The 25,005-nt window shown below is 52.5% G+C and overlaps 2 protein-coding genes across 3 annotated transcripts in view; both read left to right on the top strand.

The window, feature by feature from the left end:
- The window catches only part of LOC122383408 (prostaglandin E synthase 2-like), a 28,324-nt gene extending 20,265 nt beyond the window's left edge, over window positions 1-8,059 (top strand). Inside the window, exons 4-7 of the mRNA XM_043369768.1 lie at window positions 1,201-1,413; window positions 2,512-2,660; window positions 7,616-7,725; window positions 7,759-8,059. Coding sequence (XP_043225703.1) covers window positions 1,201-1,413; window positions 2,512-2,660; window positions 7,616-7,725 — 472 coding nt within the window. The 3' untranslated portion in view covers window positions 7,759-8,059. The remainder of the gene's footprint in view (window positions 1-1,200; window positions 1,414-2,511; window positions 2,661-7,615; window positions 7,726-7,758) is intronic.
- Window positions 8,060-9,750: 1,691 nt separating this feature from the next.
- Window positions 9,751-25,005, top strand: part of LOC122383405 (calcium-binding mitochondrial carrier protein SCaMC-1-B-like) — a 36,274-nt gene continuing 21,019 nt past the window's right edge. Inside the window, exon 1 of one of the 2 annotated variants that reach the window (XM_043369764.1) lies at window positions 9,751-10,129. In XM_043369764.1, coding sequence (XP_043225699.1) covers window positions 9,932-10,129 — 198 coding nt within the window. In that variant the 5' untranslated portion in view covers window positions 9,751-9,931. The remainder of the gene's footprint in view (window positions 10,130-25,005) is intronic. The other variant, XM_043369763.1, reaches the window with a different exon arrangement.

Here is a 25,005-nt window from a genome sequence, read left to right as displayed (position 1 = left end):
GGCAGAGCCCCATCCTCCGCCCCCCCCCCCCCCTCGTTAGATGGACCGTGTCTCGGCGCGGCGCGGGACTTTTCTGGTGTGTGTCCGGTCGGCGCGGCCGAGGACCGCGCGTATCTGCAGTGCACACAGCGCAGATGAGGCGCGCCCGCTGCTGTTGACACTGGGGCCACGAATGGCGCACCAGGTCGCGGCGGCCGCGGCTCCGCCCCAAAATAACGCCAATCGCTCACATGACGTAAGGTCATTATTGGCGGCGGTGTCAATAGGCCCGCCGGCGGCCGCGGTGCCGTGATGCAGCGACTGCGTGCCCTGAGCGGGCGCTGCGCCGCGGAGGGACCAGCCTCTGTTACGTCAGCAGGCCGGCGATATTGCCGCAAAGGACCGCGCCGGACCGGACCGGACCGGACCGGACCGGACCGCCGGCCCTGCCGAGAGCCGCTGTATGGTGCGACGCGTCATAAGGCAACGCTGATCAGTAGGCGATTTCATGCATAGGCGCCCGACTTGATAGCGGATAGCTGCGGCACTTTGACCGTCAATATAGCGTGAATGCTGCGCAGCAAGCAGGAATCGCTCTGCATCTAAATAGCCCCAGCTGCGCAGTGTCTCTCTTACATCCACTAAATAGAATATTGACCTCCCTGCGTGATGCGTTTACAGGAAGCAGTCTTCTGGCTATGATAGAATACTGATCTCCCTCTGTGGTGCGCTAACAAGAAATCGTGTTCTGGCAATGTATGTTTACGATATTAGGCGTTCTGGTGAACAGGATTATCGCAGTAATGACCAATTCTGCACATGTCATAGTCAGAACAAGCGTAATTTTCGGTGTTCCGCTTGCGGCTGATTTCATGAAAGGACGTAACATGCAACTACCGCAGTATTCTACCCATTTGGTTGCAATTTACACCGAACGGTTTTATAAACAAAATGTGAATGTTATGAAATATAACAAAAAGCGAACGAAAACATACATCCGGCGTATAATACACCCTCAGAACATGCTGAAACCATCCACTTCTAGAGGGCGTAAAATGCACCTTGATGTAAAATACTACCAAGCTTTATGGAATCGGCCTCTGGTGCCTAGTCTGAATTCGCCTTCCCTGCCTGTCCTATCTCCACCCGACTCCCGACCCGCTCCCTGACCCAATCACTGAGCTGTGACCTGACCTCTGCGGCCTGCCCTCCGCGCTGCAGGGCGGAGCGCGCCTGGCGCCGCTGGGCTGACGACGTGCTGGTGCACACGCTGTCCCCCAACGTGTACCGGACGCCCTCTGAGGCGCTGCAGGCGTTCCGCTGGTTCTCCGAGACCGGCGACTGGGAGCGGCTCTTCTCCAACTGGGAGCGCCTGCTGGTCATCTATGTGGGCGCCGCCGCCATGTACGGCATCGGCAAGATCCTCAAACGCAGGTGGGTGCTGTCGACAGTCGAGACGCAAGGTGGGGTGGGATCTACATATCTTTCTATAATATGCATAGCTGCAATCTGCTGCTCTGCAATATACATAGCTTTATTTTGATTTTTGCGTGTTTCCGTTATTTTTCTCCCTTACTCCCTTTTGTGATGTTGCCATGTTATGGAGACGAATGACATGTTTTTACGGATCGTGGGTGTTTCGTATGAACTGTATTTATTTCGTCGCCTCTCGCGGCTGCTCTGTGTGTGTTCGGGCGCATTATTGCGGGTTTCTTGTAGCGTATAGCTGTGTGTGCCGTGCAATGAATCGCCTCCCCCGCAGCAGAGCTCATTTCCGTTACGTAATGCCGCGAACTGGCCGGTCGGTCTGGCCGCGGGGAAGCTGGGGCGTCTCTGGGCCAGTCACCAATGCCGCCAGGTATTTGACGGCTCCCTGAAGTCATGCATTGGACGGCATTGATCAGACGGTCGACGCATACGTGATGGAGTGTTGCTCGTCCGCCCAGAGCCGGCCCGGCAACACGGGCGGGGCGGCGGCGCTTACCGCGTAGTCAACAGGATCCCGCGTCCGGGTGTGGCTTCTGCCTCATTTTGTTTTTATATGTGTTTCAATATTGGCCTCCTAGGAAAACAGAAGGTTGATAACCGGCGCCGAAGCGCACTCACGGGGGCGGCTGCTCGTTGGGATGAGTCTGCACCTGCAAATGGCATCTGATCGAGTATCACGTTGGCTAAATTTTTGTGTATTTGTGGTGACGTCAGTGTTTCAGAGGGCTGTCAGCACCGTGTGCCGTGTGGTCACGTGCATATAGCTGCTGACCAGGTGTGGTGCCGTGTCGTGTGCACAGCAACGCGAGTGTCACGCAGCTCGCCTCCCCATAGAGTCGTGCAGTGTCACGGCCTGCCGGCGTGATCCCGATGCAGTCCTTGTGTGACGCATGTGAAAGCAGCGTCACCGCTACTACGTCAGGTCGCTAACAAACACTGCCACAGCGCGACACATCGACTGGGGAGGTCTATCTCGGCGCCGCCGCCGCTTTGTATGAGCTCGTTTTGTGTGTATTTTTACTTGGCTTCTGTGCGCGCCGGCAGACACAACCTCAAGTCTGACGTACGCGAGTCGCTGTACGAGGCGTGCGACACGTGGACCCGCGAGCTGCGCCATCGGGGCACGCCGTTCCTGGGTGGCGAGCGGCCCAACGTGGCCGACGTCTCCGTCTACGGCGTCCTCTCCAGCATCGGTGAGAACAGCGAGCGAGCGCAGGACAGGGAGGGGCACAGACTCGACGGGCACCACAGCGTCGTAAACACGGCAGCGGGTGGACAGTCTTTGAGTGGTAATACTGGGTGTGTGGGGAGGACTGGCAAATTGCCACTTCTCTTATTAAATTCAATCAACCCTATTGCATTCTCCCTCCTAATTGACTTGAACTTTGCGTACAACAATCAGTATGTCAATCAGTCACACATTTCAGCTTGCATCCATTAAATTAGCGTGCGGCATTTCAGGCAATGTAAAGTGATAACACATAACATGCACTGCATAAAACACAAAATGATGAAGTAGGCACTAGATAAAATACAACATACATGTGTGATGTGTGACAGAGTAAAAGAGTACGAACAACTCAAAAGAGCCAGCAGGCGTTTAGTAACACCACCGAACGAAGCCTTAGCAGATAGCGTTGCTGTTACGCTGCGTGGGCGTAACAAAGTACCTACCACCCGCAGTGTTTCGCGCCACGCAGCGCAGATGAGAATTTCTGAAATGGATGTGAGTTCGTCAGCTCCGCACACAAGAACAACGGTATGCGTTTTCCATCCACGAATGCAATGTGAACAAACTCCGGAAAATGATGCTGGATGATTGAATTACGTTTCACGGGAAGGTACATTTGTAAAACGCTGATTGTCTTTGCCGCATAGTTATTGAAATATGTAGACATTTTCAATTTAAAGTCAAGTGCAGTAACGAGTAAACCAGTGAAGCACATAGCTTATTGAAAAATACTGCTATTCGCTGCGCTTAGCACAAATACGATCAGTTGCGGGAACACATTAAGGGCGTAGTCGAAAGTTTACAGCTATTCGGATAAACGTCAAGCCTTAATTATTAGTGCACCGCGAAACCTTACCTAGGATGATTAACACCCATCATTTAAGGTTTTGCAAAAGGTGGTATTACTTTATAAGCAAACGACAAATAAGCTTTTGGTAACATCTTGGCAGTTTTTATTGAAAAAAATGGAAGGTTCCGATTTTAAATCAACCTTTAACGTAGTGAGGGTCAAGTTTCCGTTCCAGTTTAATTGTATTAACCCTCGCCCGTATAGGGGGGGGGGGGGGTCGAACGGACCCCCCCCCATGGTTTTTCGCGAATAACTCGCGTAAAAAGCGGCCGATCGCGCCGAAACTTTCAGCACCCTCGCGTTCATCAATTTCACACCTACCCTGAAAATTTCATGACCCTGACCCAAATGACCTTTGACCTGTGACCTACTTTTCGAGACCATGTTTGGCTGGAATCGCGATTCGGCGTATGTCGGCTCGCATTAGCCGCGCGTTTGCAGTCTTTTCGTGGTTTCAAGCGTTCAAACATGTGATATGATGTTGCCCCCATGCATTAGGGTGGGTGTCAAGGTCACCTGAAGGTCAGGTCAGGTCTTTGACCTTTGATGACCTCGGTTCACTTTTTCGAGTTTTACATGTTTGTAGGCCAGTTTTTGGAGCTGAATTCGAATTTAGCAACCATATGAACATTTACGAAGTAGTTTTGGTGCCTTCGTAACATGTTACGAAGCTGTCAGAGGCGGTTGCCACCTACTACGAATACCCTTACTGGTTGACCTGACCTGACCTGACCCGACCCGGCCTAAACACATGAAGACATCATCTGTGATCAAAACTAACATGATATTCGTGATCAGCACCCCGAAAAACCCTATGGCAGCCACACTTTACGACGTTCTAACAGGTCCCGATTTTCCCGCCTTTGGGGTCATTGACCTGACCTGCAAGGTCAACCAATGACCTAGGACCTTAACATTGGGTATTATCGGCTCCCTCTCGTCACGGGCAACACGCTCCTTTTTTCTGCGAAGCTCTAGCTCGATCAGGGGCGAAACGGCAAGGGGGGGGGGGTCCAACGGACCCCGCCTTATACGTTCGCGGCTGGAAAAACACCAATACGGGCGAGGGTTAAGCATTTAGCGTGATTCGAATGCAACTATGGTACTCTTGCGTCTGTCAAAATGTGCTCTGTCATACTTTGGGCTCAGCTGGGACATTTGAGAGCAAAATTAGAGAAGAGTCTCATCCGTGTAGTATCCGGTCGCCCGACTATCGCGTTCGGAAGTTCTTGGCTCCAATTTGCAGCGGATGACATGAAGTATTCACGCGCCTGATGGATCGACCGACCGGCACCGCACCGCCTCAGCAGTGCCGTCTCGTCGTCCTTGTTATGTGACGTCACACCGTCCTGAGAGCATGTGACGTCACCGGTGGGCGGCGGCAATCCCCAGAGACCGGGTTCCGCCGTCAGTGACATTCAAGTACCTGGTCGTGGCCGGGCCGCTACAATGGGTACTGCATTACTGGGTATTGCCGAGCGCGCCGCTGCCGTTCGCCGCCGTCACCGAGCGGTCTATCCGGCCGGATCTGAGCGGTCTTTCCGGCGGATACCGCCATCGATCCGCGGTAGTTACACCTGAGGAACGTGCCTCCGCTGTCTGTCTGTCTGTCCGTGTGTCAGCGTTGCAGGACGGGAGGCGTTGGTATGCACGGCCGCGCCGCAGCCTGCCGCCGAGATGTTACCCCAGCGCGCGCGGGCGGCGGTCGCTCGGAGCCGTCCCGGGGGACGCTGGTCCGAAGTGCCGTACCGTGTTATTGGAGTCTGCTGGTCGTGTGACCGGCACTCGGCGCCCACCGCCGACCTGGGATGCCCCGTCCGTGTGTAGGAGAGCGGTAAAGGTCGCCGGTGAAATAAATTCCGGTCGCGCGTACGTATACGGTCGTGGTCGTGTGACCGGTGAATGATGAGAAAGTCACCTTTTCTGTAGTATTGCAGTTCTGAGAAGTGGCAATGCTGGGCGAATTGGCTATTTTAGGTCTGCATTTTGACTGCTCGCGCCGGTCGTTCAGAACAAGTTCCGGTTGGCATTGCATCTTAGTGGTCGTTTCTCTGGCTCAATGTGTTTGTTTTTGAACAGTCTGGCTAATTAGTTACCGGTGTGAGCTTAGGTGTAAAGTTTTGTAGTGCTATTTGTTTCTTTTTTCAAGGTTTTATTTTATTCCGACGCCGGAAATTAACTTAAGTGCATATGATGTAACATTACATCTGCATTTGTGGGAGATATGTCATGGTGTTTCAAATGACAATTGTAGAATCTTGAGCTTTTACCATGCAAACGTCCAGCAACGGCGCTCAAAATCTTCGAAACCAATAACAGTTTGATTTGAAGGCAATTCGACAAAGGCGACCGAAGGAGGCCGTCGGGTGAGGGGTCATGATTGCCGTACTACGATCGGACCATCGCTGTGGCGCGGCAAAGGTAGGGGAGCGTGGAGCCCCGCAGCTCACGACTTTATTAACGAATGCTAAAACTGAACTTATTCTCTGCCGTTTTAGGTTGCTCACTAGCTACGAATGTTTCTCCTGCTTCGATGAAAATAGGGGGACGACTCGAGCCCCTGGAGCCCTCGCCCCCACCGGTTACCATCCGGTTCCCGCTGGCTTGTTTCCAGCAGGAATTGCAACACCACTTATGAGCTCGGTATATTTTCCCGAGTTTTTGCAATTTGCATAATTGCAATGAACCGCTATTAATATGCTTGGGTAATTGAAAATGAGAACATTTTAATCTGTTTTGATGCGGGCTATCTTATGGTTGTTTACTTGCTCTACTTATGTCATCTCAGGCGACAAACAGCTTAACCATCGCACTGATCAAAGGGCTTTTCAGAGGACAATGTTTTCGTTAGTGCTCATCGGGCGACGCGCACAGCGTATCTTTGAATGAACTAGCGCTAATCCCAGTTTGGCTCCTGGTGTGTGTGCAAGTAACTACACTTTGAGTCCCCACATCCTGCTCAATCGCTGCTCAGTGGTGTCGGTGTCGATATTAATGACTCGAACGCGGTGGGTCCGGCTCGGTTTTCCCCAGCACACGGCTCCGAGCGTCAGTGGAGAGCCATTGGAGTAGGAGGGCACGGATGTCGCTGCCTCCACACTTATTTTATGCGCGAGCGGGATTAACCTAGCTCCGAATGTCCTTTGTGTCATGCATATTACAAAATGAAAAAAGGCACAGATGAGGTAATTTGTGTGAGTGCAGTATTTGTCTAAGCGGCTCCGCATTGCTTTTATGTTCAGGTCCCTGTTTATCCGAATTCGCCAAGTCAGGCTAGCAAACTTGTTCATATGCATAATTGAACCTGCCTGCAGCATTTGAATTTCAAAATTAATGAAATACTTCAGAGCTTTGTCCTTAATACGCACAAAACGCCTTGTCTGTTCCAAGAGAATGTCAAGCTAACGAAAGCAGAGATTGTGTGGACTTTGGAATAACGAACAAGGCTTTAATGTATTTTATCCACAGAGTCCATATTATCGTTGATGCTTTCGGTGTCTTGTTTATATATTCCTTCCTCAGCAATCATATCGTTACCCCAAAATGGATTGTATCGAATCATTCAGCGTTCCGAATGAATCCTAATCATTTAATGCATCGATTTAATGTATCTGATCACCATTGAAATTCCCCATGATTCTATGGATTTTTTTAGACTTTATTTGCCGAAAGTTTTGCACACATGATGCGCACATGGTCACGAGATATTTGTTTGAATATACAAGTGCACTCATTATTTTTACAACGCTGTTATTGTAGCCCATGTGTCCTGAACGTGATATAGACGTTACATATGATCATAAATGTTCGTCAGTAATGTTCTTGTATTTCCCCTATTTGACCGCTAACGCCGTTGGCAACGCACATCCTTACATTGCTTGCCTATCGTTAATTTGATTAGCTCAATCAACTGGGGCGATTGTAGGCGATGCAGCGTTCAGTGCTCCTGTCGTCGGCCTGCGAACTGCGTCAGTCCGCAGCTAATGAGTCCGAGACCGGGAGACGAGTCGCGTCTGCCGCAGTCGGCGCCTCTCACTGTGTGTGTTTGTGTGTCTGTGTGCCGGCAGAGGGCTGCGACGCCTTCCAGGAGCTGCTGCAGCACACCAAGATCGGGCCCTGGTTCGCGCGGATGAAGGAGGCCGTGACCAACCACGAGGGTGGCCGCGCTGTGGTGTGACCAGCCACGAGGGTGGCCGCGCTGTGGTGTGACCCCCCGGGCCAGTCGGGCTGACGGCGACATCTATACAGTGCCGCCGGCCCGCGCGGCCGACCGGCCCGGCCCGGCCCGGCACCGGTTACCGCTCCGAGCCGCCACTGGGAGCGGCGGGAGCCGACCCGTGCTGGCCGGTGCCGGGGCGGCTGCTAGTGTGAACTACTGCAATAATGCCGTAGTTGTGCCGCTGGAGCCGGGAAGTCACCCGCTCGTTGCCTCAGTGTGCTGAACGCGAAGTCAGATAGTATGCAGTGATGCGTTGTGTGGATATCGTCTTTGATAAATGTTTTCTTCTCCCTATTGCTTTTGTGATGAGGTTTGGGTCATGTATGCGTAGGTGAGTTGCTGCAAGTTGATAAGTTATCGGCACTTTTAAAAGTTACACATGCAATGTTAACCTCAATCAAACGCCTGATTGTAATAACGGATAGCCATCAACTAACTGAATGAACCTTCTTCAAGTGAGCTTATCAGCAACTCTTCCGCGGTTCATTACTCCTCAAAAGTCAGTTAGTTCCTAGTCGTTTCATCACGTCGTTCCTCGTGGGACCTCGTCAAGTGTGCACAACTGCGTATCACACTGGATTTATCGATTCAGAGTGAGTCCTGAGCCCCTCTGGCTGTCCACAGTGCCGCGGACACGCCGTCTCGGCCCTGGGACATAGCCTTGGTCCTTGGTTCACACACTGCGCAGTTTCCGGCTCATTTGCCGCCGCAGTGTAGACTCAGAGGCCACGCATTACACTATCCAGGTCCAGCGGGACCGGATCCGTCAGTCGCTATGCTAAAGGAGAGACGGTGGGGTAACCGTAAACGGCCGACTCTCCTGCAGCACTGCACCCATTCAAGGGAGCGTGTGAACTGGTGAAACGACACTGGGGTGTATGAAAGCGTTTAAAATTGTATTTAGGGTAGTATGTGTACCTACTTTAGTCTGAAGAACTACATTGGTGATATTATGTGAACTTGCTAGCGCCTTTCATGCTGTATACGGAGAGATGGGCTGGGTTATATTGCCATGGGTGAACACAAACTGACAACTACCAACTGAAAAAGTGGGGAGGCGGAATCTCGAATGACGTGAGATCAATGTTTCCTTGCACACATGTATAGGTTTTATGGGCACATTGACGAACTTACTTCTGAAGTTCGTAAGTCGTAACAATTGACGCAGTTACCTGTTCGACTAGTCTCCTGCTAATGCTCACTGCGGTTGCGATTACAGAGGAAGGAGGTCACGTCTAGGTAGGTACTACGACTGCCGGCAGGCCGCAGGGTGACGCTTGGTATGTGAACAATGACTGAGACCATAGGTGTCGATTTCTGCCGAGTTGAGGGTGCCCGGGCCGGGCGTAGCAAATCCACCGCTGCCCTAGCGGTGACCTTGACCCACGCTGTCTGCTGAGTGCTGGGGCTCCAAAGCCAAGCCGGCCGAGCCGGCGGGGAATTTGGAGAGCTTGGGCACCCCCAACCCGGCGGAAATCAACACCCATGAGACGCACGTTGTACACAGCTGGATGACGTAGTATGGCTTGGTAACGATACGATTCAGTGGTATGGGCTATTTGGGACTAAACATACAGGGTCAGTCAGTTTGACAGGAGCCCCAGGGAATAAGAATTTGAGAATTTTGGAAATTTTGAGGAAATTACTAATTAGGTCCATGCATGGTAAACCTGGTAAAAATAGCCTTGCTTTCTTGTCTCTTTTTAGTTGCATTTTTCAGAAGCATGCACAGAAATACACCCAATGAGCTATGAACTCGCATCTATAACATTCGAAGCCTAAGTCAAACATGTCTAATTAATAGCTTATGCAACCCAAGATGCCATCACAAGCCTTATTTGTATTCCTAAGGGATATGACTTCATAGGAAGATAGGTTTATCTTTGCTATGTGAGGTTCATTGCAATTGTCGTTTTTTGCAGTGGTTTAAGGTTTGATTTACCACATCCTTGATTTCCGGAACAATCAAATGCTGACATATCTGGCGCTAGAGACAGTATTGTGGCGAATTTCTCTACGGGTGCTCTCTGCCGTTGATTGAGGTCGTTCCGGTATTTCAGGCTGTAGAATCGGTTGGAAATCAACCTATGGTTTTGGATAAGTGTTAAAATAATTCATACTGAAGGAAATAAATTTAGCTTTGATTGATAGAAGTACTATCTAGATGAAGAAAGAAGCTTCAGCTATTGAAAACGGTTCTCATTTTCCTCATTACTTGCATGAGCTGAGTGAGGAGGATGAAAAAAGGCTCGAAAAGCTTTTCAAGCAGCTCGATGCAAATGGCGATGGAAGGATTGATGTTCAAGATCTTTCAGAGTCATTGAAAAGGATGGGTGTCCATCAACTACCAGGACATGCTGAGGTAAGCTGCTCTCAGGTTTTATTGGCATGAAAAAATGAAACCAGCTGCCGTTATGAATCACGGCAATGGAATGTGACCTGGCTGCTAGTGATTTGATTGATGACAGAGCCTGCTTAATGTTCTTTTGCCATTTAGGGCTATCTCGAATCTCGATGGAGAAGACGAGGGAAGTGTACAGTTGGTATGTGATCGCTGTCACAGTGCTTATTGCTGTACTGATTCATAGGTAGATAGGCTGCTTTTCTGCTTCATATTTTCCCGAGTGATACACATTTTTATTTTGATGAATTCTAGCATAATACTGCTTCTCTGAAGCATACAGTATATAGATTATAGGGTATTGGATGGAATCGGTGTTCTGGTATGCCCCATCATTGCCCACTGATTATTATCACAACAAGATGAATTGGTAGGTAAAACTCTTCTTTTCCTTGCTATATTTTTCAGATTAGGGCACATCTGTAGGCATATTTAACTCTTTGAGTTGAGACTTCTATGGTTTAGCCAGATGAAGGTCGTTGTCCCACTTAGAATACCAACGATGTTCTGAGTTGGCATTGCCTGGTGGGACCTTTGTAATATTTTACTTGTACAGGTATAAGGCATATCTAGGTATACCTGCTTTTTTAATTTGGCAAATGTGATTGTCATGAAAAATGTGATCATCACATGATTTTCTGTTATCTGTAGCAAAATGAACATTTTTCCATTCATAAATTTAGAAAGTGAATTGTTACAAAGCTAACCACACATTTCAATGCCTCTGTTTTATATAATCTGTTGTTACCTTTAACCTCTCATATTCCAAGTTCAGTTTACCTTCCCTTTTGTATTAAATGTCAGGGTAGATGCTAGGTACCTATGGTAGAGAAGTACCTATATTCAAATGTCCATAAACATGCTACTTTTCCCCCAATTCTTCTAGTGTCAGAAGCAATCAGCAGCTGACTGACTGACCCAGCTCTGGGACTGGTCTCACACCATTCAGCTGGGATGATAGGGTCCCGCTGGCCGGGGACGGGACCGGCGCGTCTGGCAAACACCCCACCCTTCCCTGTATCGATCCGAGGAGGGCCATCGGTCGTCTCCCCGGGGGTCGGGCACCGCGTCTGTCCCCCTCCCCGCCTTCTCGGCCGGTCCGGCCCCTCTGACGCGCCGGCGGTAACCGAACCCCAGGGGGTCTCGGGCCTGGCGCTGGCCCCGCCGGGCTCCGGAAGAGGGAATCGTGCGCCAGACGTGTCTGGTCCCTCCGCCTCCCCCCTCCCACACCCCCCCCCCCCGCCGGTCAGTCGCCGACCCGACCAAATGCAGTGCCCGTTCCTGTCCGGCGCGACCCGGTGCACAGCCGCAGCTCCCAGGTAGCACCAGACGAGGTACGGCTTCGGCAGCTCCCTATCCAGGGCTTCAGAGCTCTAGTGCGGCTGGGAGCGGTGGTCTGTGCTTACCAGTACCCACTCTCACCCCTTATCGGCGGGAGGCACGGGTCAGCTCGCCCTGTTTTTGACTTTGACCTCTGTATCAGCCTTATGACCATGTGGTTGCCGTTTCGCCGAAGACGCCTTCTCACCTATGGCTATAATCGATTTTGATGACACATTCCATGCAATTATTTTTCGCTACATTTGCGTCGTTTGCCCTCGATGTTGTTCTTATTCAAACTCGCTCGGGTAGCGGGCTACTCCGTCCGGTGTTGCCGAGTGCCGTTTGACGGTCTGCGTGCCGGGCTGAGCCCCGTTCGACGGCCGGTGCCGGTCCGATATGGAAGTGTCGCCCACTGCAGGCTGGGCTGTGTAGGCTGTGTAAGCCGCCGGGCTGCCGTGTCGTCACTTCAGCCACGACCCCACTGAATGACTCTGTCGTCCCATCCGAGTTTGACGCCCGGATCAGACGGTGCGCTCGGGTCGGGTTGGGTCGACTCGGGTTGTCTTTTTGTTGGGCTTCGGTTGTGGCGTGCCGCCGTGAGGATGTGTTATCGCTGGTTCCGGTTGCCCGCGGAGGCAGCCTGTCCTCTGGGCGCCGGCGCTGGAGCCGATGGTCGCGCCCTACCGTTGCCGTCCGGCTAGCCGGCCAATCTGACGATGGAGTCTCGTGTGCGACATGCACCTTGGCTTACTTGTCCCCTTGGGGGTGAGAAACTGGGCCGAAAGTTGGATCAGGACCGCGCAGGAGCTGCTGTTCTACTTAGACGACTTGCTCGGCTGTTAATTGAATGAATCGGACGGTGGAAAGTAGGGCACAACGCAGGAAACTGACGGAATCGTGGGCGTTGTCGGATGAGTGCGTTGGGCAAGACTTCTGGCAACTTTAATCATCTCTGAGTGCCCCGCTTTCGTTGTCATGTCCAACGACGGCATCCTACATAGTGTGCCGGTCTGATATGACTGGTTTCGAGGCAGTGATTCTGTGCTACTTCTCTTCTTTTCTTCCAACGTGTGTCGAGACTTGAGATGCCTGCGTAGAGATGGATAGTTCTGCATATTGCATAGGATAAAGTCCAAAACTGCTTGGCGGCTGTCCATCCCGCCCGTCCTGTTTTGCTCGCCTGCACTAGCTGTGTCGATTTGACTGGGTCGGCCGCAGTGCATGCGTCTAGGGCTCGATCCGTTTATTGTAGTTTACGTGTGTCGCCGTGACGCTGAGTGGACCAGGGCTGCTGGCGGCGGCAGTGCAGGCTGCTACCTGCGTTCTTTTCGATCAGCAGTCGGCACCCAAGTGCGCCGAAAGATGAGTTGAGGAAGATGGAGGGCTGGAGGCAGGGCTCGGGGCGAACGTTGACAGACGTTCCTCATGCTGCAGACAGCCGCATTCCTTACCGTCTGACTGGCATCGACCCGCCATTTCCGCCGCAGGGCTATGTGCACCGGTCAAGGTCATTCCCGCCCCGTCCCGCCCCGGGCGGCGGCCGGCGTCCTCCCCGCCCGGCGGCGGGTAGAGTCAGATCAATAGGGCCCGGCGGACGATGCCGGTACTGGTGCAGTGTCCGCACGGCGGGGAGATGTTACCGGGCGGAACTGACAGCTGACCGACTGCCGCTGGTCACCCGGTGATCCGCTCCCACTGAGCGGCTCTGGTCACACGCACCGTTATAATCGCCGGCGGCACCGCGGGGAGCTTCGAGCCTTTTGCCGCAGCCGGCTGGGCATGGGGGAAGGGGCGATTATTGAGAGGCGATTATGGACAGAGAGCAGCTAAATGAAGTGGCTTACCTTGATGACTGAATGTAACATGGAAGGAGTGGAATGTTTCAATCACTCTTTTTATTGGTTATGACAGTGGCTTTGATCGGTTGTGATCGCAATGCATCACATTTACGAATTATCGCACCCGCTCGAGGTCTGTTGAAAAGTCGCACTGCAGTCCCATCGCAACAGGATTGTGCCCGCGCTTTGCAGCAGACCTTGAGTCACCGATTCTCCGGCTACCCTCCGGCGTGGTGACGCGTCTAGCAGAATGCGGGAGTTTCGGGAGCCGCTATCTGACTAATAACTACCGCAGCCGGCCTCCGAAGTTGTCCGTCTCATCCGGAACCACGCGCTACCCGGCGGCCCGTGCCAGAGACGGCGGCGGCCTGTCACCGGCAGGAGCCTGTTTCGTCTGAGGCGCCGGCCGGGTGTGGCCTCCTGTCCGCTCCGATCGTGTCAGAGGTTACATCATGTCTGGTATGCTGCTGCGTAGTTGTGAATGGCGGAAGAAGGCCGAAATTCGGTTAACATTTACATTGGAGAAGACTTCGCCACAGTCGATGTTTGATGATGCTATGTGCATGATATTAATCGTGATATGATATTTATCGTGCATTGGGGCAGACCTCTCCATTCTCCAGCAATCTCTGTTTGAAATGGGGCACACTTGTGCGAAGTAGAGATGACTCAGAACCCGGGAGAGTTCTGCGTCAGTCCTGGCGCCCAGGCGCTATGCGTCAATCACAGTCGAATGTCCTGGATTCTGTGCGCGCCTGGCGAGCCGCCTGCACAGTGCACCCCTCCCTCCGCCTGGTGAGGGGCGTGTGCGGTGTGAGTGGGACAGACGCGGGGCGCGCGGCCGCGGTACTTACACAGTAGGTACACGGCAGACACTCAGGGTTGTTGACCCCACAGCTGTGGCCTGTGATGCGGATGGGGGTGGGCCGCCGGGCGGAAGTGCGGCCGCACGGCCGACGCAGGCTGCGACGGCCGTAGTGTGTCGAGGGGCGGAGTGCTCTCCGAAGTTTACCTTATGAATATTGGTAGGGATCTGGACTCAAGATGATCATTATTCACGTCAGAGCTTCCGATGGCGATTTTATCAACTATGCTGTTCTGTTCGTTTGCGCTGTTTTTTCTTTTCTTTTTTGATAAGCGCAATGCATTGTTTATACAGCAATACCTATAAACTGATGTCATATATGACATCTGTTATTTGGGTGTCGAAACTACATATTTGGAAGGTGTTCATGGGAATACTTCTTAGTGACTATTTTTATTGCCGAGGTAGTCATGTCAGGCACATTTATCCTGAATTTGCATTATTGCATCAGTGTCAATCTCCCTGCAAAAATCTCCCTGCATCTTACTTGTTTTGCCTTCTCACGACATTGAAGTAAATCTGCGCACATTAGACACGCCGCGTTCGGTGGGGGATGCTGACTCCTTTGTTTCTCATCTCTGCTCGTAGCGACAGGGACACGTCAGCCGCGATGGTCTGTGACGAGGATAGCTCTCATATGTGTTCGGTCACCACTCGTTGCCGGGATAGCAATCACAGTCGCTCTGCGGCGCGCCAAGGCACAGACGCACGCGACTTCTGACGCTGTGTGATTGTTCTCCGAGCAATAAATTGGTAATGAGATCGCATCTTCATCGCAATATGGGGCAATGTCGATTGCAATATAGTTAGATGACGTGATTGCAATACAGATGACGTGAGCGACGGTCGTGCCTGGGTCGTTGCTGGGCAGTTGACTGATACCGACAGTTTCTAGCAACTCGCGCGACCAACAGTGCACTAGATCGTCGTTACACGTTTAGGTGCGAAATTCACGCAATGCGCTGACTTCAGGGGACATTTACAAAGTTCATAGGTGGGCACGATCCGTTCCTCCGTTCCTCCGTTCCGGAACGCCGTTACAATTTTTAGGAACGGAGGAACGGACTCGTTACATTTTAAAAAGGGTAACGGACCAAGTAACTTCCGTTACATTGGTTGTTCGTTCCTCCGTTACAGGTTAACAGTTTAGTCCGTTCCTTCGTTCCTCAGTTACCTTTCGTTGTTCGAGCGTTGATCTTTCAGCTAACCCACAGACATTAATGCAGCAGCGGAATAGTGGATTATTGAGCAGCCCTGACTTGAAGACGGAAGATGGCCTCAGTGTACAGTGTACTGGCCTTCCGCAATGAGCCGGCGTTGCAGTATGTGTTCGCAAAGTTCAACACGGGCGTCCCTTCAAGCGCCTCAGTAGAGCGCAGGTTCTCAATGGGAAAAGATGTGCTACGTGCAAAAAGGGCTACCCTCTCAGAAAGTGGCAGCGGAAGATCTTCAATTAACCCGCGCCCTGGTGTGGGTCTGAGCCACCTTCGCCCTGGTGGGGGGGGGGGGGCCAAAATGACCCCCCCCGTCTAACTCGAAAACGAAGAGGGCTAGGAAGACGCGGAAAAAAGCAAACGAAAGCCCATAACAAGTACGTTCGAAAGTATTTCGGTCATTTTTTCGCTAAGGTCAATATTGAGGTCGCTAGAGGTCATCATAGGTCAAATTTCAGTGTTTTCGGTGTTGCCGGACATATTCCGCTGTAGCTCGGAAACTAGAAGAGCTAGAGAGCCGCGGAAAAAAGCAATCGATAGCTCTTTTCAAGCTCTTTCGCCAAGGTTCGTCAGATTTGACCTCAGCTCAACGGTTTGGCCTACAGAGGTCATGCAAGGTCAACTTGGCAAATTTCGTTGAAAATGTTTTTTAACTATAGCATGCATTCACGAGAAAATAGAGAAACGATTCATGCACCATCGTGCTTGGCTCGTCGAGACGCGTCGAATGATATATAGTTTGACCTCGAAAGGTCATTTTGAAAATTTGACCTCAGGTCAAGGTCATGACCTTACCGAAATAGGTCATGCTGCATATCATTCGATCCGCATTGACGAGACAAACACGATAAACGTCGAACGGAGTCTCTATCTCTATTCAATAACAAGTAAGTGCAGAAAAACCGCTGGTGACCTCTGGTGACCAGGGAGATGACCTAGCGTGACCTCAGCGAGGTCACAAGCAAATGGTTTCACATGGGCTGTGATTTGCTGACCCAAGACACTTCAATAACGAAATATAGGAACAATCACGCCCGATTTAGCTGAAAAACAACTACTTTTCGATTCTCCCATTGACTTATAATGGGGAGCAGCGATGACCTGACCTGACCTTAGGTCACATTTATAAAAAATCCGAGATAGCCATTTTGTAGAGCTGGGTGACATCTTCAAGTACTGTAAATTTTACATCGATCGGATAAAAGCTGTGCCTTTGAGAGAGCTTTGAACTTTTTTAGAGGTGGTGTCAGTTTTGGTGACCTTGTGACCTGACCTGACCTGACCCGAACCCCCAAAAAAAGGACATGATGTAAAAATGTTGAATAAACAGCTATACAAAGTTTCAGGGCGCTAACTCAAGTGGTTTCTGAGTTATCGCTGAAAAACCACAGGGGGGGGCCAAAATGGCCCCCCCCCCCACCAGGGCGAAGGTTATAGAGGGGGGGGGGGGCACTGCCGACTCTTTGTCCCATTCTTTCCATGCAACGCACATAGGGCTAATGTTAAAATGCCAAATCAAAGGGGGCACGGTGCACCGGTGCCCCTTCCCCCCCCCCCCCCGTTCCGCCGCCTATGCTCTCAGATGCCAACCTGGAACGTCTAGTGTTCGTGAAGGGCAACCGGCATCTGGCCGGGGACAAGTGATGCGCATCAGTACCACCAGACGTTCCAAGGTTTAGTGTCCAATCAGTGCCCACTGTCTTGGTAGATTTGGTGGGCATTCCGCTTTCTCGGTAGGTTTAGTTTGTGTCAGAATGGTCTCAAAAATGTGTGAAATACCCAACATTTTAACGTTTTTTATTTTGCTGTAACGGAGTAACGGACTAAAAGAACTTCCGTTACATTATATGCAGAGGAACGGAGGAACGAGTAACGGAAGTCACGTTTTGAGGGAACGGAGGGACGAGTAACGAAGTTACAATTTTGAGGAACGATGCCCACCTATGACAAAGTTTTACGGATTGTGATCTTGTTGACATCATCGTGTATTAGAGTTTTCAGACTTTCCTTGCCACCAGAGACTCTACACTAGTCCGCATGTCATTGAGGTCTCTGTTAGACTCATTTCAGAGGTAAACTAGTTCCGAGGACTTGTTAGTTGAGTTATGGGGAGTAAAGCGAGTGCGGTCTCCGCCGGACAGAAGCTGATTTCCCTTCCGTATGGGTTCGGTTTCCAGTTTTCCACCTAAACACGGCTCTGCGCCATCAACACCGAGCCTCGTCGGCTCCCTCGCCCTCCGGGACTTTATTTGCCGTCAACGAATATATCTGTGTGCAGAGCTGAAGAAGGTATCCTAATTTTCTCGTGGCTCTATGTGCATCGGATTTCTCGCTGAGTGACGTCAAAGGCTCGGAAAGGCGCCGCGCTACCTGAAACCAATTCCGGTAGTTTGGCAAATAGCTTTTCTCGGGCGTCTTACCTTTCCCGCACCTGAGGAAAACGTGCACGTTTTTTACTTGCGTCATCCGACTAGTCGTGGGTCGCCTTTTTTCAAATTGGTTACCTGATACTCATTTGTTCGGTGCTTTCTTGGGAGCGCTGGGCGGCGCTTGTGGACAGTGGCCGACCGGTCTTAGCTAAGCTTCATCACGCCCCGGACACGTGATACTGCCCGGACAAGCTGAGGCGCGTCCCTCGCCGCCCTCCTGCGCTATCGGCGGCCGGCGCTGTTGGAGCCACCGATCCACCCTGCCGCTTGGAATATAGGGATCACCATCCGACAGCCAGCTTGAACCCCGCACACTACCAACGCACGCCAAATGCGGAGTGACAGTGGAAAAGTACCGGCGCTGGTCACTGGTCAGCCGGGCCCTGGAGCCGTCGTGACTCGCACCCCGTTCCGCTGCGGCGCCACTCATTGCTGGTCGCCCCCAACTGACGGCGCCGCTGACCTTCAGGGGACGGGCGGTGTGCGCAGGGGTCCTGCCGTCACCAATGTCAAGGTCACCGGTGTCTTGGCGTTCCTTCGGGTCCTGCCGCGGCCGGTGAGACGGCGCAGCTGGGGCAGGGCGAGACGGGCGCGCTGCTGGCAGGGCAGCTCCGCCGGTCTGTCATACACCGATGACTGGTCGGTGTTTGAGTTTTGACAAGACAGAGGAGCAGCTGTCGTCCATGCGACATTGTCATCCATGCATGGGTGATGACAGTTATGGTCATGGCCAGGACATGTCGTTGGTCGACCTCGAGACCCGTTAGGTCCGTTTGGCTTCATGCGGATTTGTAAGCATTACCTTGTAACTTGTTGCATAGCTACATCGTTTCACAGAAACCAACGGGTATTTTCACTCATTTAACCGTATTAGTGGCAGGGGGGGGGGTTGTTTTCATCCACCCCTCAGGTTTTTCGGGAATATCTCCGAAACTGCTGAAGCTACGGTGCTGAAATTTTCTGACTTTTCCTAAAACTAAATTGGGCACATTCCCTGAAAATTTCAAGTTCATAACTTTACCAGGGGCGGCTCCAGAGCACTGGGAATTGGGGGGTCCTATTTGTGAAGCGAGTCATTTGGGCGAAGATCACGATGCTGATGTATTATAACTGTATGCACCAGTTATACGAACAGTGAATGAAAGGTATCATGTGATAACATGTACAAAGTTATTGTGCATCCTCTTTTGACACGTTTTTGCTATAATAGGCGGATCCAATCCAGGCGTCCAAAAAGGGGGGTTATGTTTTACCTCCCAACATAGGTGCCCTGACACCGCCTATGCATGACCAATACAATTGTAGTCCTTCTCTCATAAGAAAATTGTAACATAACAAGACCATTACCACCCTTTTTAGAAACAGTAGGTACCAACAAAAACCTTATTTACTATATTTTTTGTGAACCCCCAATCTCAATGATCTGTATCCGCCTATGATTTTTGAAAATGCATATTTTTAGGATCCATGTGAATTCCTGGTTCATTCTCTATCGATCGGCAAAAGTTGCGTTAAGATTGGTTCAGAAACCTGGCCGTGATAAACAGTCTAAAATGTATCTGCAATTTGCCCGTTTTTACCCCCTTCTACTCCCTATTGACATTTTTTAATTTTTATTTTTTAGAAATGTAGATCACGTTGAGCGAAATCGAATGCCGTTTGAATTTTGAAAATCGGCCCGTTAGATCTCGAGATATCAAGGGGGGTCGTAAACAGCCCCCCTGCCACTAATAGGGGTAGCCAGGAGCCTGCCACTAATAGGGTTAATTTCAGGGATGCGGAGCCGTGGAAATTTCAGACGGCTCCGGCTCCGGCTCCGGCTCCGGAGAAAAAAATCGGCTCCGGCTCCGGCTCCGGCTCCGGGTGAAATGGTATGGCGGCTCCGGCTCCGGCTCCGGCTCCGAGTAAAATGGTCCGGCTCCGGCGGCTCCGGCTCCGGCGGCTCCGGCTCCGACTCAGTACATCCCCTACGCAATCAATTAAATACGGGTGGAAGAAAAATTGGATTGGTTATACGCGTTACTCTTTGCCATGACCGGCTCACCGCGTCCCCGCGCAAACGCACCTCGGAGAGAACTGGCAGAACAAAGGGCTAGGAAGCGATGGCATTGGAAACGCAGTCGCCGCGAATCGGATCGGAGTTCAGTGAACCATCGTAAGCTGACACCCGTCTCGGCTGCATTGGGGGGTGAGGGGTGGGGGGGGATGAGACGGTGCTGGGAGTCGCAGTCCACTGCACTGGTTTGAAAACAATGGCCGTCACCTGATGACTGGTCCTCATGTTCTGGGGATGCAGTAGACGTGGGGGGGGGGGGGGGGAAGAGCAAACAGGAAGTTGTTTGCGTACTGTGGGATACTGGGGATATTCGGATTTTTTCATTCACTTGATGGCCCATGACGTAAGTACCATATCGTTTTACTGCCTTGTACTGTCAAACCGAACTAGGTCAATTATTTTTTTCCTCTTCAAAAAATAAAAAGGAGCCGGAGTCGCCCCCTTTTTTGGCGGCTCCGGCTCCGGCTCCGGCTCCGGGCTATATTGTTTCACGGCTCCGGCTCCGGCTCCGGCTCCGGGCAAAATATGCCGGCTCCGGCGGCTCCGGCTCCGACTCCGGCTCCGGCTCCGCATCCCTGGTTAATTTCATATTTATTATTCAACTCTTATTCTGTTTCTCGTGTTTATCGGTGACATCAGTGTTACGGGTATCTCTTCCCGTAACCTCCTCGGAGCAACCCCCTCGTATCTCTGCACGTGCTGTTTGCTGGCCCCTTCTAATTGGTGCGGTCGGTGTATTTGCTGCCACTCCGATCAGGCCGTGGCTGGCGTGCCGATGTTGTTCCGTGCCGCCCCCACTGGGCCACCAGGCGCCGATGGTGGAGCTATATACACAGAGCCCCCCCCCCCCCCACACACACACACATCCAGGCACCGGTCGACGATACAGACTATACACCGCTTTGGCGCACAGGCTGACCGCACTAACTCCTGTTTGTCGGAAAGAGTGCGAATGTCGGGAGGATAAGTTTGTTTATTTTGGCTGATGTGTTACGTAACCAAATTAAATTCCTGTTTTGAGTTTGAGTGGTCTGAATGCCATTCTGGGTACATAGTGCGCACCAGGCTATCCAATAGCCATGTTTCGATGAGTGCTATTCTGCATGTTAAGTTCCACACGTCTATCGATGGATGTACCGATTTCTGGGAACTGGTCGGTGTAACTGCCCAGTACTGGTCGGCGTGTCCTCCCGGTACCGGTCGCGGGCGGAGTGCAGCCTGTCGTCCACCGTCCCTGTCTGCCTGGCGACACTGTATCACGAATCACGATCCATCCGTATGAATGTGTAATACGGTCCGCGGGTGGTGTCAGCGCGGTACAAGCTCTGCAGCTTGCCCGGGTTCTATGGAAGCGGGTGGCGTCTGCGGATGGGGGCGTGGCGTCTGCCGAGAGGGGGGCGTGTCGCCGGTGGTGGGGTCGATGTCTGGCTGGACGGTCTCGTCCAACCAAGGGCACGAAGTTTTCACGACTTTCCTGTGACCTGGATGACGGACAGACTCGAGCACCGGCTTAGACAGCTGAGTAAATGGGCGTGCTCGCTGCAGTTGGCATACTAGCATATCATGTTCAAACTTCGTCGACATAATTGCATGAAGCAAGGCCGTAACGTGGTCCGGAATCACTTCATTGAGCAGAATAAATGCAATTCCAACATTTTGTTAATACGAGAAATCAGCTGAGTGCCGCCAGCCGTGCCCGTACACTACACCCTCCGCTCCGTGGTGTGCGGGCTCCGTATCCCAGTCACTGGAACGTGCCCGGCCGCGGCCCGGAGGGGGGCGTGTCCTATCCGGGCCGCTCGAATATGACATGACGCGGCACTAACAGGCAGCTGACCTTTACCCCCGCAGCTCGCCACGCCGTCTTTGGTTTATACAACGGAGTAGTGCAGTTTCTGGTCAGACTGAGTAGACCAATGCGATGTCCTAATGCGGCGACTTGTCGTTGATGAAGCTGTTTATGAGTCCACTGGGTGCTCATTTGTTCTACCTAATTGGAATACACTGTCTGGAGGATCCGTATCGATGTGCTGACCGCCACTTCAGTTTGTGATGTCGCCACCTCGATGGAAACGTGACCGTTAATGACGTCCCCCGCAGGGGAGGGATTCTGCAACCGTGGCGTTTTTCGTCGTCTGCTGATCATTGATTTTGGGGTTGGTCATGGCTGGGGTGGGTGCTGACTCAGACCCTTCTGTGGGACTGGCGTCAGCAGCGCTGACATAGCCAGACAGCGGCACAGGCCCGCTATGTCGCACGAGGAGCCACTCAGGAGAGACTGGCCGCCGTGTGTAGTGTCTATGGTCGATCGGTGAAGGGTGGTGTCCGACCCAGTCGTCCCGTGGGCCAGACTGGCATTGGCGGTGTATCGGCGGTCGACGCGGGCCAGCAGTGCCACCGGCGTGGTGAGTGACCGGATTCTGCATTCTATCACTCCGCCTCCAGTGTCAGATCAAAAGAGTCCGGTAGGCCGGTCCCAGCAACTCTCACTACCCGCCTCCAATGTGGGGTAGTCTGGTTTTGGGCCTGGTGACTCGCCCCTGTGCTAATGGTGCGGGTGCCTGGAGGGGCGGTCCCGGCTCAGCCGCCCACCCGGGTCATATTGGACGGTCCTGGCGCGGTCGGCTGGGCGGGTCAGCTGCCGGCCGGGTCCGCGCGCCGTGGCAGTGGGCCAGGGGGGCCCACCGCCACTATGGGTCACGGCCAGCACTCTGCCCTCCCTCCGCCGGCACGGGATTGGCCGGAGGTGGCCGCTGCGGATGACGCTGACGTTACTGGAAAGGTGAATGGTGCTGAAACCAAGCCCTGTCAGACACCGTCCGTGGTGTTTGGTGGATGTGCGCTCCATGTTATGGCCGGAGGTTGTGCGCTCGATGTTTTGACTGGCCGGTGTGACCTTTGTGGCTCAGTGCGTAGTGGCTGTCAGCTGATGCTCCCGGTAAGAACTGCGCGTCATCCTAGGTGGGCGGCGGCTATCTAAACCACGGCGCGTGATCTCTGAGCGCGAGCTGTCACCGGAATGTGACCGTCGTGGCCGACCGATGGCAGTGCCGCGCTGATTCGGCTGAACTCGGTCAGTCTGTTTGGAGTCGACGCTGTAATGTAAACGTTATGCCATTGACGTAACGTGGCCAGTCGCCCGGACAGGTTTGAGTTTTTAACCCAGAGACTAATTTGCTGGTTGATTGTGGTGTAACGTTGTCTGAAAGCTTGGCTTTTTAGCGGCAACGTGAAATAGTTTGACGAGCTGTTGGCAGATCAAAGCAATCTGTTGCCATGCTGGTTAGCTCGTCGTTGGGCATCAATTTTACGCTATTTTACACGAAAAATTACGTGTGTTGTCTCCCGTTTCTCGGTATCAAACGCCAAATCGGTATATTCATCAGCTTGTTCCACTTTATGTAACATGGCATATTAGCTCAACAGTGCAGCTCTTATGTAACGGTGCAGGGGGGGGGGGGGGGCTGTGTTTATACAAAAGTGCGCAGCGCTCAGACGAATGTGAGAACATGTGACGCACTCTGGTGCCGCGTCTGGCTCTCAGTCGACTCTAGATAGTCCATATTCGTCTGTCCACCTTTGCGCGATGTCCTATGCGGCGAATGAATGATGAGAGGCTTTTTGCGCTCGACCGTTGAACGTTGAATGTTGTTGACGATTGGAGCCGGGAGGCGAATGTCTGTAGACCTGCATCTGTCCCCTGTCCCTTATCCAGTGCCCATAGTCTGTCCTCTGCCCACTTCACATGACCACTGACCAGTGCCCACTACTCATTATCGCACTGAGTGACAGCGGACTTACCATCGTCGTGAGAGCGCACGACCAGCTACGTTTCACCAGCGTTCCCACAGGGTTTCCTCAGTCAGTATCCCGTCCCAGCAGTCCGTCAGGACAGGGTGGCGCTGGGGCCACGTGGGACGACCCATGGCGGACGATTACGCCGTCCCCGCACGCACCCATTACCGACCACGCGGTGGACCCGCGTCTCCCGAACAAAGGACGGGGATTGTACGTGAGTCTGGCGCCGCACACGGCCGATGGGTCGGGGCTGCGAGGGCAAAAGAAGGGATTAGCGAGTCCTTTGCGACCGGCGACCGGTGTCCCCGCCCCGGCGCCTAGGCTGGAGATTGAGAGAATAGGGGTTCAATAGACTGCTGATCCGCCTCGTGCCTTGCCTTGCGACTGGGAGCCACGCGCAGCCGACATCACGCGGCCGGATGCTCCTGCCCCGTGACCGGTGCGTTAACGGCGCCGATAGTCAGTGAGGCTTGATGCAAAGCGGCGACCGGTGTCCCCGCCCCGGCGCACACTGGGCCGGGGGTCCGGAAAAGTGCTAGAAATTATTTGTGATTGAGTTGTTGATCTCAGTGACAAGCAAACATGCTAAAAACGAAGTGGGGCTGCTTAACCCTCGCCGGACCTATTGTCGGACCCCCCACCCCCTCGGCCGGCCGAGGGGGAGGGTTGGTACGACCCCTTTTTGCCGTTTCGCCCCTTATGGAGCTAGAGCCTCGCGGAAAAAACAAGCGTGTGCGCCGTTTCAAGGCGGAACGATTGAAACCCGATTTTAAGGTCCCAGGTCAACCGGTAACCTCTGAGGTGAAGTCAAAAAGCCCAAGGTAGGGTTTGGTTTTTGGCAAATAATTTCGCAAAAAATGGCCGCAGAGCAGCGATTTTGGCACCATCGTGTTCGCCTGGCTCAGGCGCGTCGAATGGTATACTTTTTGTTCGGGTGAGGTCAACTTAAGGTATTGACCTCGAGTCAAGGTCAGTTCAGAGCCCATCAGGCCACGAACTTAATCTAAGGAGGTCGTATCGCATATCATTCGATTCGGGAGGTCTTCCCGAGTCCATTGGTGGCTTTCCCGAGTCGCTGGCTCAATTTGATCATGAGTTATTGACGAGAAACTCCTATGACCGGTGTGACGTCATAAATGACGTCACGGAAGGTCAAAAATGCAAAAGTAAAGCATGGGATCTTGCAAGGAGTGCACGAAATCACGATTCCGTGTGCTTGAGATAGTTTGAAATCATTCCATGCGCAAAAATAACAGTTTCCTTATTTCCCCATTCACTTTTAATGGTGAGGTCACGTGACCTCGAAGAGTAGCA

Source organism: Amphibalanus amphitrite, unplaced genomic scaffold (genome assembly GCF_019059575.1).
Source record: "Amphibalanus amphitrite isolate SeventyFive unplaced genomic scaffold, NRLGWU_Aamphi_draft 000163F_arrow, whole genome shotgun sequence".
Taxonomy (NCBI): Eukaryota; Metazoa; Arthropoda; class Thecostraca; order Balanomorpha; family Balanidae; genus Amphibalanus; species Amphibalanus amphitrite.
Note: the sequence above shows the minus strand (reverse complement) of the source record. Positions and strands in the feature narration are given on the sequence as shown.